Below are 14,701 nucleotides of genomic sequence, written 5' to 3' on the forward strand. Positions count from 1 at the left end.
TTCGGGCACGGTTACCGAAGTAAAGTGCTAGGCCAGAACGCGTTTTCACACCTCTTGGTGGTTCTTCAGTTCTTGGGCCACTTCTATTCATAGTATATGCTACGTCCATGGATGTAAAATTGTGATATTACTTTTCTTGTGTAAAGTCAGAGGGGGAGAAAGTAAATTGTACGTTGCACGTCCGCTGTCAAAAGGTAACGGTACGATCAGTTGTACCATTCCCCCCTACCCCACTCCGTCCCCGGCATCGACCTGGGCGGGTGTGTGGGGGAAAAGGTGGACAGTGTGAGCGGCAATGATAAAGTCGCCTTCTCTCTAACTGGCATTGGTCAAAGAGTCGCCCGTTAGTGGGTTATACGCAGTTAGAGGGAGGGACAAGTCACGTGTTGTGCCGCCAAACCATCACTTGACCATAGTCATGCCAAATAAGTCAACGGACGCAGGGACCAAAGGAGATGCACAAGTTCAATGACTATAGTGGCTGTAGGGTACGTAGGGATTGAAACGAGGTTCTAAGTTGACGCTGGCTGCAAAACATTCTTTTTAAAATGACCTGCATCTAGCGTCAACTTAGAGCCTCGTTTCAATCCCTGCGTACCCTACAGCCACTACAGTATATATAAATTATATAAACCACGGACTAAAATCTATTGTCTCCAAAATTTGCTGATGATACAAAACTGTGCGTAATGGCAAATGGTCACTTAAATCAATTAGATATTCAAGAAGATTTAGATAAATTACAGCAATGGTCTGAAAAGTATGGTAGGGGTTACTAGGCTGGATAGAGTGAGAAATGAGGAGGTGAGGAGGAGAGTGGGGGTGGAAAAGGAGTTAGGAGATAGGGTTGATGAAAGAGTATTGGGATGGTTTGGACACATGGAAAGAATAAGTGAAGAAAGATTAGTAAAAGAGGTGTGGATGACAAAGGTGGAAGTGGTTAATATGAGGGGTTGACCAAGGATGAGATGGATGGATGGGGTAAAACGGGCATTGGTTAAGAGGGGAATATCTGTTGAGGAAGGAAGGGAGAAGACAGAAGATAGGGGTGAGTGGAGAATGGTTGTGTATGGATGATGCTGTGACACATGGAAGGGAGTGGGTGGAGGATGGTGGGGGGTGAGGGTGTATATGTGAATGATATTTTGACGAAGCCCGAAGGGATTTCTCCCCGTCTTCTCTTTTTCTGCATAAGAGGATGGGGAGTGAGGGTCGCCAATTAAATGAAGCGGCCTTGTTGTGGATGTACTGTGTCTTGCTACATTTCTTTTGACCCAGGGTAATGGGCGAGATGCAGGGATGACCCGTCATCCAGGAGGAGCCAAGATAAAAGGGAGGGAGGGGGGTAAATGGGAGTGGAGTATGTGAGGAGGGAATGGGTGGGAATGGATTTTATGCCTTTGTTTTTGGCTACCTCCCTTGTAAGGGGGAAAAAACCCTTAGTATATGTATGTATGTATGTGTGTGTGTATTCGTATGTGTATTTTACTATGTATATGCTTACATACTTGTAGACACATCCCTATGCACACTCACACAAGCATGTACACACGTGCACATATCCACACATGTACACACATGTGGACACGTGTACACATAAGAACCATGAGGAACATTACCTGGTATAGGTTCTTCTCAGCCTCTTCGAACTCGCCCACTGGTCTCTGTATTCCATTTTCGACCACATTCTCGCGTTCGTAGACACAAGCGTTTGTCAGCGGCTCTGAAGTAGTTCGAGGTCTTGTTAGTTACATACGGGAGATGAACCATTTAGCGAACCCTACACGATAAATTTTATTGCGCAATATTCCGTATTGTGCAATATCACTGACGGTGTACGGATGGTAATGAAGTGTGACGCATTATGTTCTGACATTAGCAGTTGCTGATAAGTATATAGAAACACCAAATGTGAAGAAGGAGCTCTTACCAATACATTTAATTTGTTACAGTTTCTTTCAAGTATAACTACATAATGAACATTTCTAGAAGTTCTGCCAAGGGATTCGAACCCTGACCTGTGCGTGCATAATCACGAAGTCAAGACGCTAGCAACTGAGCTATGTGGGATGGTACAGTTGCTAGCGTCTTGATTTCGTGACTATGCACGCACAAGTCAGGGTTCGAATCCCTTGGCAGAGCTTCTAGAAATGTTCAATCTGTTTTAAACATACATAATCACAGAATATATTTGATAAAGATGTAACAATAGAAATTTCATTCTAATGAAAGCTCCATCCTCATAAAGTGTTTATTTTGATGACAATATTCTGAAAACATCAAACGTACGTGCCGAACACGTGTGGCTATTTAACACCATTCCCACACCGTCAATTACATTGTGCAATATGGAATATTGCGCAATAATATTGATCATGTAGGACCCGCTTTAGAGTTTGTTCGCTTGAACTTGAAGATGTTCTTCACTCATTCCCCTGAACAGTTGAATTGTAGTTCTTCAATTGAGTGTTCTATGGTAAGTGTTCACCAAGGGTAAGAAGTGAACAGATTTGAACATTTATATTTTGATTTTTTTTTTTTTTTTTCCTATAGAGACCCTTACTAAGGGCAGACTGCCCAAATCGTGGCAAGGGCCGAACAACTACAATTCCCTTTGCTACGATGAGTCCTATCATAGGTTTGATTATGACTAATATCGTCATGCGATTTATTCAGGTGATGTAATGACCCTGCCTAGCATATAGCTTTGATCAAGACTCAATTGTCTTTTCCATTACCCAGAATAAAATATGCTCATTAAGTCAAAGTGGCGAACAGGTGAAGGTTAAGAATACATTGATGCAAATAACTTGTCATCTAGTCAGTCAACAGGTAATGTGGCACCATTGGACAACTGTAATAAACCAACAGTTGACATGGCAACATCGCACGACTATTTACATTCGAGTAGAGCCGTCTCAACCCAGACTCCTCTTGCCTTCAGGTAGATTAAATGGGTAGGTAGAGACGAGTTTACTATGTAACGAGATGGGGAAAATGGTTCTTAAAGGATACGTCAAAGATTAGTGCTCTATTCTGGTTCAAAAGGGTGTCTGGACTTCAATCAATCAAATCAGCCATCCTTGGTCCACTGCTGAACAAAGGCCTCCTTCATAGCATTCCATGATTCACACGACCGCACCATTCTCTGTCACGTCACTCCTGCAAACTTCTCGATCTCGTCTCTCCACCTTCTGTCTGGTCTCCCTCTTCCACGCTTTCTATCTCAGTTACACACTTGCTCCATCGCTCATCAGTCGTTCGCACTAACTTGCCTGCCCAATTCCACTTCCTCTCTTTTACAGCCTCCACAATATCTTTCACTCTAGTCTGCTCTCTCACCCAACTTGCTCCCTTTCGGTCTCTCAGTTTTATTCCCATCATTGATCTCTCCATTCTCTTCTGTGTAGTCTGGACTTACTGCAAGTGTATTCTGGACAACAGGTGTCATCATCTTTAGGTTTGATTTCAGGGTCTTCAAATTCTGGGCACTCAATGTCTGGACAGGTGCCAGTGCAGACCTTCTGGTAGCGTATACAGCACCCTGTGTCATCCAGCTTCCAGTCCTCTCCTGCAAGAAAACAAGAGGCAAGAATGAATGGAATAGCCTGGAATGAATAAATAAATGACATGGCCTAAAGGGATGTTCCCCGCATCTTATGATGTACAGGTGGAGGGTATACCAGCCTCGGCTGTCGGCTCCTGCGACTTATGGGCAGTGCCTCGCTGCACTGCGTATGACCCACACACTGCAGCAGGAGCATGTGACCCTTTGTCCTTAAGATGTTGAGGTGGGAAGTGCGGTGTGAGTAAATCTTTAGCCGTGGGTGGATGTATAACTTAATACAGAAGTTCGTAAGTGATACAGAAATGAAACAGTGAAAGGAAAAATTGCCACGGCGGCACTAGGTCAGGAAAACCCACCCTTAAGACCTCTGTATCGACGGAACGAAATCGCCTGACACCGCCCTTACCGTCTTTAAGCACGCTAGGATCAGGGAAGTCGAGCTTGGGGCAGTCCTCGGGATTGACACAGACACAGGCATACTGGGGACAGACTCCTGGGGCCTGGATGACCTTCTGGCGTTGGCCGAACCCACAGGCGTCCTCCGGAGGCTCCACATCCTCACACTCCTCAGGAGGTATGAGCTCGCACTTCTTCTTCGGGCCGCAACACTCGTCCTCAGAGCCTGGAACCTGAAGGAGGACGTAAAGTCAGTAGGTTCTTCAGGAGTTGACACGTAGGTGATGCAGCTAGGGGTGGATATGTGTTAAGAATATTAATTGTGATATTAATCTCCTTTTGTGAGGATCATGATAGCCGAGTGGATTAGGGCGCTGGGGTTTAGGAGCAAGAACTTAGAGGTACGGGGTTCGAATCCCGCTGGAGTCAGCGCCATAACATCAGTTTAGGTCTTAAATCTAAAAATTCCAAAGAAGGTCTCGTGCATGACCACTTCACTAAAAGGAAGAAGGAAAAAATAATTATAATGTCTCCTCCTGAAGTGTTGGGTTCTGTTCTCTTCCACTAGAATACGGAAATGAACAAACACAGCGCTGCCACATCTCCAAAATTACTTTACAGTGATGCCACATCCTCAAGACATTTATTCAATTAAGGCTGAAATAACGGACACCGGGAGGAGCTGAACGACCCCCGTATGCCTCGCACGAGACCTGTCCTCGAAAAGTTCTCGTCCCGCCCCCTTCCCTCTAGAGACCAAGCCCCCTTTACAGACCTCTTCCATGGTATATCCGTGTTCGCAGACGGGGTCTTCGGCACATGTCTTCGTTCTGCAAGTGACGCCGCGTTCGTTACATTCGCATGTGGTGCAGTTGTCGGTCTTCCAGGTGTCTCCCAGGTAGTGGCCCTCCTCATCACAAGGTTGGCATTGTGTCTTGTTTACGCATTCGCCGTTCTTTAACACCTATTTTTTTGGAGGGGGTGGAAAATTAGTGGTATTAGTTATTTTTGTTCTTATTTTTAATTTGTTTTTCTTGTTTTATCTATCTATTAATCTACTTATTTATAGACCTCTTTTTTTTTGGGTGGGGAGAAAGTGAGTGGTATTAGTTATTTTGTTCTTATCTTGTTCTCTTCTGTTTTATCTGTCTATTCATTAGCTTACTTATATATCTATTTATTAACTTATTCTTTTTTTGGAGGAGTTAATATTTATATATTAGGTTATTCATTTATCTATTTTTTGGTGGGGGGGAGAAGGTGGTGTTATTTTTTTGTCTTTTTTTTGGGGGGGGGAGTGTGATACTTCTTTTGTATTCACATATACACAAATTTAAATAACCCAGAAACAGCCAGAATAAAAAATCAAAACCATAGGACACATGGAAAGGATTTACAAAGACGTCTTTAGTCCTTTCGACTGAATACAATCGCCTGGCGACGCCTAGAATGAATGGAAGACTGAGTTGTTGGGTCATACTTGTATGTTTTGATTCTGACTAAAACCTCACGAAGTCAAAGACTCCTTGAGGGTCACCCTCGAGACGAGGTCTTCCTCGAGACGAGGTCTTCCTCGAGACGAGGTCCTCCTCGAGACGAGGTCTCCCTCGAGACGAGGTCTTCCTCGAGACGAGGTCCTCCTCGAGACGAGGTCTCCCTCGAGACGAGGTCCTCCTCGAGACGAGGTCTTCCTCGAGACGAGGTTCTCCTCGAGACGAGGTCCTCCTCGAGATGAGGTCCTCCTCGAGACGAGGTCTTCCTCGAGACGAGGTCCTCCTCAAAACGAGGTCCTACTCGAGACGAAGTCAAAGACTTCTCGAGGGCCTTCCTCGAGATGAGGTCTTCCTCACCTTGTCCCCGGGGCAGAAGCAACCCTCGACCTTGGAGAACGGACAGGCAGCCGCAGGGTCCTCCTCGAACTCCTTCAGGTTATCGCAAGTGATGACGCAACCAGGACCGCAGGCGGTGAACTCCTGACCTGTAGGAGGTGAGATCGGGGTGAGATCGAAGTGAGATCGAAGTGAGATCGGGGTGAGATCGAAGTGAGATCGAAGTGAGATCGAAGTGAGATCGAAGTGAGATCGAAGTGAGATCGAAGTGAGATCGGGGTGAGATCGAAGTGAGATCGAAGTGAGATCGAAGTGAGATCGAAGTGAGATCGAAGTGAGATCGAAGTGTCTGACGAAGTGAGATCGGGGTGAGATCGAAGTGAGATCGAAGTGAGATCGAAGTGAGATCGAAGTGAGATCGAAGTGAGATCGAAGTGTCTGACGAAGTCGCAGGCGAAGTAGGAGCCGAGAACCAAGTCCTCATAAAAAGACTTGGTTTACTTGTTTGTTATCATTTGTCTGTTTGTTTATTGTTATTTGCTTTATTTTCATTTATTATTATTATTTACTTGTCAATTTATCACTATTTACTTTTTACCTGTTTGTTTATTATTTACTTTATTCATTATCATTTATAGTATTATAATTTTTATTTGTCTATTTATTTATCATTATTATGTTTTTTTTTTCGCATCCGACCTAGCTATGGACCAAAAGGTCTCCTGTCGGCATGCTCCGCTTTTGCAATCCTTTGTAATACAATTAACCGCAAACCTAAACTCCTCATCATAACTTAAACTTGTTTCCATAAACCTTCTACTAATACTCCCTATACTGGCTTTCGGGGAACAAGGATACTGCTGCCGAGTTCCTTGCCTGCCGTCAAAGGCGACTAAGTCCTTTTTTTTTTTTTTTTTTTTTTTCCTTTTCCCACCTCTGAGGCCAAAATACCTCCTAGGTCCTTATCTACCTTCTGGTATCCTGTCTACCTCCTAAACTACCTCCTATTCCTTATCTACCTCCTGGGCCTAATCTACCTCCTAAGCCTTATCTACCTCCTGGGCTCCTTTACCTCCAGGGTCCTATCTACCTCCTGGGTCTTATCTACCTCTTGGTGTCCTGTCTACCTCATAGGCCTTATCTACCTCCTAGGCCTCATCTACCTCCTGGGCTTTATATACCGTCTGGGCCCCTTTACATCCTGGGCCTTATGTACCTCCTGGTTGTCTACCTACTGAACTACCTACCTAGATATTATTATTAGTTGTATGTCAATTCATTATTATGTACTATTTACCTGTTTGTTTATTATTCAACTATACCTATGCATTTATTTATGTATTTTATTTGTTATTTACATTATCATTGTCTTTATTTATTCATTTATTATTATTATGATTTTTTTTTTTTTTTTGCATCCGACCTAGATATGGACCAAAAGGTCTCCTGTTGGCATGCTCCGCCTTTGTAATCCTTTGTAATCCTTACCTCCTAACCCTTATCTACCTCCTGGACTTTATATACCCTCTGGACCCCTTTACCTCCTGGGTTCTATCTACTTCCTGGTGTGTCTATCTACCTCCCAGGGTTCTCTTATCCACGAGGTCCTGTTACCTCTGGAGACCTCCTACTCCTCCTTACCTCCAGGACACTTCTTCGGGCAGAGATCGTCACTTCGCCAGTTGTCGAGGCAGACTCCAACCTGGGCGCATCGTCGGGCGTAAGCCTCCAAACTCTGACATCCGGGGACCATTGGGTCTTTGCTGTTGCAGACGTCCAGCATGCAGGAGGACACGTAGGGCACGGGGTCCTCAATGTCGTGGCACTGCAAGAAAAGGTTGCCGTTTTTATTCGATGTCAGTCTTTGTTCTTTATTCATTAGGAAGCTGTGTCTTGCGACACTGCTTCTGAGCCAGGGCAGTGGACAGGATGCAGGGATGACCCGTCATCCAGGAGGTGCCAAGATGAGAGGGAGGGAGGGAGGAGGGTGGAGGGGAGTGGAATATGTAGGGGATGGAATGGGTGGGAGTGGTTTTTATGCCTTTTTCTTTTTGGCTACCTCCCGTGTAAGGGGAAAAAAGCCTTTGGTATATGTATGTATGTAAGCTGCGGTAAGTCTTTAGGCAAAGCTTTGTGGTAGGTTTTTGGTGTTACGAAGGGAAGCAAAAGGGAAGGGACAAGGGTAAGGGTAAAGGTAAAGGCGAGGAGGAGGGCAAGGGAGGGGCTCGTAGGGAGGAAGAAACCACCGACTCTTGACTCACCGGCCCGAAGAGCTCTTCGTCCATGATCTTGAGACACGGGTCCTCCTCGGGGGGGAGTGGGATGCAGTCCTCGGCCACTTTGTCGATAACCTGACAAAGACCCGAGTTATCGTCGTCGACCATCCAGCTGAGCCCGAAGGAGTTGACGTTATCCGACATACGACGGTCTTTGCCAATGAGGTCGTCCTCGGAGTCGAAGTTGCAGTTTCCTGTCAAGGTGGAGGTCGTGATGATGACTCACTAAAATGGTGGTAATATTAGTGAGACCTAAAAGTTATAAGGAGGATCGTAACTAGGGCAATGGGCGAGATGCAGGGATGACCCGTCATCCAGGAGGAGCCAAGAAAAGAGGCATTGCCTTCCTTCTGCGCAGGAAGCACGACGTTGCCCCCCACGTCAGTCCATAGCCGTCTGTCTTACTGGGAGCATGTAGCTCTCCTATTGTGGTTCACCCCATGTACGCTTAACGTCACAATAAAGATTCCAAACATTCCCCCACATTTCTGTTGCACACATAACATTCGTCAAGTACAAGAATCCTTCCGAAGTAGAACCTGAGACTCACCGCACAATCCCTCAGTCTTGTTGAAGAACAGCTTGGACGGGATACTGAGAGTGAAGCCGTAGTTCTCCTTGAAGTAAGCCAACTCGAGGTGGATCTCCGGGATGGCTATCATCACCTAAAGAGGAAGAAGAAAAGAAAATAAGGTCGCCATTACTTCGAGACCAGTGACTTTATATGTCCCCAGTCACTCATCAGTTCGGAGCCTCCGGGCTACTGGGGCCCACACCGCCGACTGCACACCAGCTATGCACGTTGTCGGAGGCGTGGGTCCAGCGAACTGATGGTTCGTGAATACGCTTTGAATGTCTGTAACAATGAAACTATGGCTGACCCGGATCTTAGTTCAAATTAGCTAGGCAGAGATTGCTTCTAATGTTCTAAAATAACATTGAACACAGGGCAGTGGGCGAGATGCAGGGATGATCCGTCATCCAAAAGGTGACAAGATAAGAGGGAGGGAAGAGGGCGGAAGGGAGTGGAGTATGTTAGGGATGGAATGGGTGAGAGTGTTTTTTATACCTTTGTTTTTTGGCTACCTTCCTTGTAAGGGGAAAAAAGCCTTTGGTATATTCATGTATGTGATACTGAACCCTATTCACCTATCTAGTTACATCACACAGGTACAACTAACTGAGAAGAAGACCTCGAGAGAACCCTCCATAAATAGATGTATAGATGTAGCCTCTAACTCCATACCAGACCAGATAGCTCTCCGGAGAGAAGATACTAGGGCTGGAAGTAGTAGTGGACCACCAGAGCTATGAGGAAGACCCTTTAAATTCGACTAAGTAAACTAAGTAAGTAAGCCCCGGAGACCCCGAGTCAGTGACCAACCCACCTGGGTATCATCGGGTCTCTCGATGGCGGCCCAGTCTTCGCGGTGCGGGTAAGAAGGAACCTCGACGTCGTCGATCTTGACCGAGATGTTGTCCAAGAACGTGAGTGAGGCGACGACAGTATGACCGTCATAGAGGACGGTCACTGCCTCCGTGCACATCGTGATCGGGAACCGGTTGCAACGCTTGTTCCGGGTGAGAACCTAAGGTAGGAGAGATCCAAGATTAGGCCAAGAAATGAATACATAAAAAGGATAGATAAATTAATAATGATAATAAAAATATGTAAGGTATGCATGTTCGGTATGCACCAAAGCTGTAGTCCCTTTCTATACGAGGTAGTCAAATCAAAACAAACATAAAATAAATTAATGATAATGATGATAATGATAACGTTATCATGAATCGAAAGGGACCAGTTATACAATTGGTGATTTGGTTACAACATCACTCTTTACACTGACTTCCCTGCTCTGGGGAGCCTTGGTCCAGGGGAGCAGTAGATGGACAAAGTCATGCATCAGTCAGTTCCTCCTCCACAGAGGGAAGAAGATCCTAACCTCAGGATGGACTGATTGAAGTCCAGGATCTCACCTGGAACTTATGTTGTCCTGCGGCGTTCCAGTCGCGAGCGGCCACATAACTGCATTCTCCATTGAAGGTGAAGTTATACCGATCGAAACTCTTGTAGTGAGGATCTCCGTAGCCTTCGCAGACACAGTCCTTGCACATCTCTGGGGAGACGCACTTGTCGTCCATGCGGACCAAGCCAGGGGCGCAGAAGCATCCAGGGATGCACACACCCTTCTCCAGCTCGGTGCAGTCACCGTTCTGGAGGTTCTCGCAGGACTTCTCACAGGAGTTTTGGAAACAGTCCTTGTAGACCTCTCCTGGCGGGCACTGGACTTCTGCAAGGAGGAAGGCATTTATCTTATTATAACTTTTTTTTTCTTCTTCTTCTGTAAAGAGGCTGGCATGGGAGGACTACCCAAAACAAGGATAAGGATGGTATGAAGATAAACAGCCTCTTTTGTTTTCTTCAGATGTCATCACCATCTCAGAGATCCTCCGTTTGTGACCATCATTTCCTGTTATCCTTATCTAGCCCACCATTCTGGTAAGTCTTTCTTCTCCCATTCTCTTCATATAACATCACCATCTTACAGAAGCTCTGTTTATCATTAGCACTCATTCCTCCCTTTTCTAATTAGTATCCACTGAGTTAATCCAAACAAATGTCAACAAATCCGAACTTCTACTTACCACACTTGGAGCTGATCCTCCAGCCGTTCAGTTTGGCTTCTGGGTTGGCCTCGAGACACTGCGTGACATACCGGGTCAGTGCCTTACATTGGCACTCCTCCTCACTCATGCCCTTAGCCAGGCACCCGCAGACGCTGTCGACGCACTTCTTCAGGAAGGACGAAGGAGGAACATCATCGTGGCACTCGGTGAAAGGTTCCTTACTGCAGAAGGAGTTCGGGATGAGGAGAGGTCTAAGACCCAGGCAAGGTTGTGTTTCATAAAATTTGCCATTTTTATTTTCGAACTTTATTTCCAAGTCCGTCTCCGGTCAGGTCACCACTCGGGAATGAAACAGTATCTAGATACAGAGAATCGGCCTCGAAATAGAGGACGAGAGGACTCGGTTACTGTCCATCAACCTCGACGACGATTCTTTGCAAGTGGACACTGATTTCCCCGTCACCCAAACAAGGAGGTGTAGCCCCGAGGGCCGGTGCCTGGTTTCCGGATCGGGTCCAGAAACTCACTCATTCACTCACTCACATATTCATTCATTCTCGCTCACACACACACACACACACACACACACACACACACACACACTTACTTGACCGAGTTACAGAGTTTGAAGGCCTTTGTTGTGTCGTCCGTCTTGCATTTGGTCGGTTCGCACTTGTCGTCTCCAATGGACCACGATTCACCGTAGCTTTCGATCGACGTGGCCTGCTGACCGTCAGGCTTTGCTCGGTCGTCGGCGGTCGTTCCTGAGAAGAACCCGCAGAGACCGTCGACCTTGTTCTTGAGGTTCTGGTCCACCTGCCGAAGGAGATGAAGGAGTGTAAGGTGCTGGTTCTCCCTCCTTTGGAAGAAAAAACAAATTAAATAGAAGAAGAAAAAACTGACCCCAATCTTGAAGTTCATCTCCGTGTTCCAAACGACGTAGTATTCGAAGACCTTGGACTCGAAGTAGATCGAGTCTCCGACCCTGGACATCGTGAAGGTGTTTCTCTTGCTGCCGATCTTCTGCATCTGTAGGACGCAAAGATTTGGAAAAGGTTATCACAAGTCATAATATTATCTATTCTGTTTTATTTTACTCGACTTAATTTCCGAACTTGAGCAGCAGGTTCGAATCCTTGCGCGACTGTCATAAAGATGATCTGATATATATATATAAGTATATATATATATATATATATATATATATATATATATATATATATATATATATATATATATATATATATATATATACATCGTGTTACCTTCAATTTCACAAATAAAATCCGCAGCCCCAGAGCTGTTACCCACGGTTCTCAAGCACCTTCCCCCTAGAAATAAACGCTGGTCTGTCTGTTTGTTGGACAAGACAGTTTCCTTTTAGTCACCTGAGAGGCAGTGTAGGAACTATCGTCCCACTCGATGGTGAGATCGGGCCTGAGGGTGAGCTCCTCGTCCTGCTGAGTGATCTTGAGGTACCGGTCGCACGTCTCCTCCATCGAGCAGTTCCTGTGGACTAATTGGAGCACAGGTTTAGTGTTATTTTGTATATTCATGAACTATGTTTCCTGCCGCACGTTTCCTCCATCGAGCAGTTCCTGTGGACTAATTGGAGCACAGGTTTAGTGTTATTTTGTATATTCATGGAATATGTTTCCTGCCACACGTCTCCTCCATCGAGCAGTTCCTGTGGACTAATTGGAGCACAGGTTTAGTGTTATTTTGTATATTCATGGACTATGTTTCCTCTAACTTTTTGCTGCGAGTGTGAAGGAGGATAGGGAAGGAAAGATAGCTGCAGTGGGAAATACGAAGAAAATGAGAGTGATGAGTGAGGAGAATGGAGGAGAAATAAGGAAGGATGAGGTGAAGGCAGTTGTAAAGATGATGAAAGCAGGTAAGGCACCTGGTCTGGATGGATGTCATGCAGAATGTCTGAAAAAGGGAGGTTCAGTGATGGTGGACTGGTTGGCAAGATTATTTAATGTTTGCTGGAGAGAGGGTAGAGTACCGGAGGACTGGAGTAGTGCCTGTATAGTTCCTCTTTACAAGGGAAAAGGGGACAAGCGTGAATGTAGTAATTTCAGAGGGATTAGCCTGTTGAGTGTAGTAGGGAAGGCTTATGGGAGAATCTTAATTGAGAGGATTAGGAGAGGAACAGAAGGAGTAATTGGTGAGGAACAGTGTGGTTTTAGGACGGGTAGAGGTTGTGTAGATCAGATCTTTGTGGTATGACAGATATGTGAGAAAGCTATAGGAAAGGGGAAGGATGTTTTTTTGGCTTTTATGGATCTGGAAAAGGCTTATGATAGGGTAGACAGAAAGGCACTGTGGGAGGTTATGCAGATTTATGGGATAGGAGGAAAGCTTTTGGGAGCTGTCAAGAGTTTTTATGTGAGTAGTAGAGCATGTGTTAGGATTGGAAATGGAGAGAGTGAGTGGTTTGAAGTAAAGGTGGGACTTCGTCAAGGATGCGTTATGTCGCCCTGGCTGTTCAACTTATACATGGATGGGGTGGTGCGAGAGGTGAATGCTAGGGTAGTGAGTCAGGGATTGGAGATGGTTAAAGAAAATGGAGAAAAGTGGGAGGTGAGCCAGCTGTTGTTTGCGGACGACACTGCGCTTGTGGCAGGGTCAGAGGAGGGATTGAGGATGCTGGTGGCAGAGTTTGGGAGAGTATGTGATAGAAGAAAGCTAAAGATAAATGTGGGTAAAAGTAAGGTGATGAGATGTACAAGGGGTGAAAGTGGCAGTAGACTGGAAGTGAACATTAAGGGAGAGCGACTGGAGGAAGTGGATAGTTTTAGATACTTGGGTGCAAGTGTAGCAGGAAAAGGTGGAGTGAAGGTGGAGGTAGAATGTAGATTGAGAGAAGCGAGTAAATGCCTTGGTGGTTTAAAGAGTGTAATGAGAAATAGACATTTGGGAATGGATGCGAAGAGGAGACTGTATGAAGGAGTGATTGTGCCAACAGCACTGTATGGGGCAGAAACGTGGAACATAAGAGAAGAAGAGAGAAGGAGTTTGAATGTGTTTGAGATGAGGTGTCTGAGAAGTATGGCGGGGGTTACTAGGCTAGATAGAGTGAGAAATGAGGAGGTGAGGAGGAGAACAGGGGTGAAAAGGGATTTGGGAGAGAGGGTTGATGAAAGAATATTAGGATGGTTTGGACACATGGAAAGAATGAGTGAAGAAAGACTAGTAAAAGAGGTATGGAAGGCAGATGTGGAGGGAGTGAACATGAGGGGACGTCCTAGGATGAGGTGGATGGATGGGGTGAAGGGGGCTTTGGGGAAGAGGGGAATGTCTGTTGAGGAAGGAAGGGAGAGGACGGAAGACAGAGGTGAGTGGAGAATGGTTGTATATGGATGATGTTGTGATTGCATGAGGAGGAATGGGCGGGGGGGTGGGGGTGGGGTAGTATGTGTGAGTAAATTTTGACGCAGCCCGAAGGGATTTCTCCCCGTCCTCTCCTTATATGCAAAGGGGGACGGAGAGGGGGGGTCGCCGATTAAATGAAGCGGCCTTGCTGTGGATGTACTGTGTCTTGCGACACTGCTTCTGACCCAGGGCGGTGGGCAAGGTGCAGGGATGACCCGTCATCCAGGAGGTGCTCAGATGAGAGGAAGGGTGGGAGGGGTGTGGAGTGTATTTGGGGATGAAATGGGTGGGAGTGTTTTTATGCCTTTCCCTTTTTGGCTACCTCCCTTGGAAGGGGGAAAAAGCCTTGGTATATGTATGTATGTATGTATGTGAGCAGAAATTTGTTTGTGTGTAAACTTTGCCTTCTCTGAAAAGTATGTGCACACACATTGGCGACTAAGTCATTTCGTTTGTAATAGAAGCGCTAGAGTTAGAAAAGAGGAAATAACAAACAAAGCAATTATTGGTTTGAAGGTTGGCAAGTTAGCATATTCTTAGAGAATTTATAAGTTGATGTTTGTGTGGAACTTCTTTATGGAGTGGATTTTAATTTGAAAACCTTGTGTGCATTCATTTTT

General features: G+C 45.6%; 1 protein-coding gene across 2 annotated transcripts in view; it reads right to left on the minus strand.

Moving 5' to 3' along the window:
• The window catches only part of LOC143039539 (uncharacterized), a 213,002-nt gene that overhangs the window by 10,187 nt on the left and 188,114 nt on the right, over positions 1 to 14,701 (minus strand). For both annotated transcript variants that reach the window (XM_076209707.1, XM_076209706.1), the window contains exons 80-93: positions 12,089 to 12,216; positions 11,604 to 11,729; positions 11,308 to 11,516; positions 10,719 to 10,921; positions 10,050 to 10,363; positions 9,458 to 9,658; positions 8,620 to 8,734; positions 8,055 to 8,263; positions 7,435 to 7,618; positions 5,815 to 5,942; positions 4,740 to 4,928; positions 3,975 to 4,197; positions 3,422 to 3,571; positions 1,620 to 1,723 (exon numbers count right to left, since the gene is read on the minus strand). In XM_076209707.1, the coding sequence (XP_076065822.1) occupies positions 1,620 to 1,723; positions 3,422 to 3,571; positions 3,975 to 4,197; positions 4,740 to 4,928; positions 5,815 to 5,942; positions 7,435 to 7,618; positions 8,055 to 8,263; positions 8,620 to 8,734; positions 9,458 to 9,658; positions 10,050 to 10,363; positions 10,719 to 10,921; positions 11,308 to 11,516; positions 11,604 to 11,729; positions 12,089 to 12,216 (2,483 nt within the window). The remainder of the gene's footprint in view (positions 1 to 1,619; positions 1,724 to 3,421; positions 3,572 to 3,974; positions 4,198 to 4,739; positions 4,929 to 5,814; positions 5,943 to 7,434; positions 7,619 to 8,054; positions 8,264 to 8,619; positions 8,735 to 9,457; positions 9,659 to 10,049; positions 10,364 to 10,718; positions 10,922 to 11,307; positions 11,517 to 11,603; positions 11,730 to 12,088; positions 12,217 to 14,701) is intronic.

Source organism: Oratosquilla oratoria, chromosome 26 (assembly GCF_046742065.1).
Source record: "Oratosquilla oratoria isolate Oo_2021 chromosome 26, ASM4674206v1, whole genome shotgun sequence".
Taxonomy (NCBI): domain Eukaryota; kingdom Metazoa; phylum Arthropoda; class Malacostraca; order Stomatopoda; family Squillidae; genus Oratosquilla; species Oratosquilla oratoria.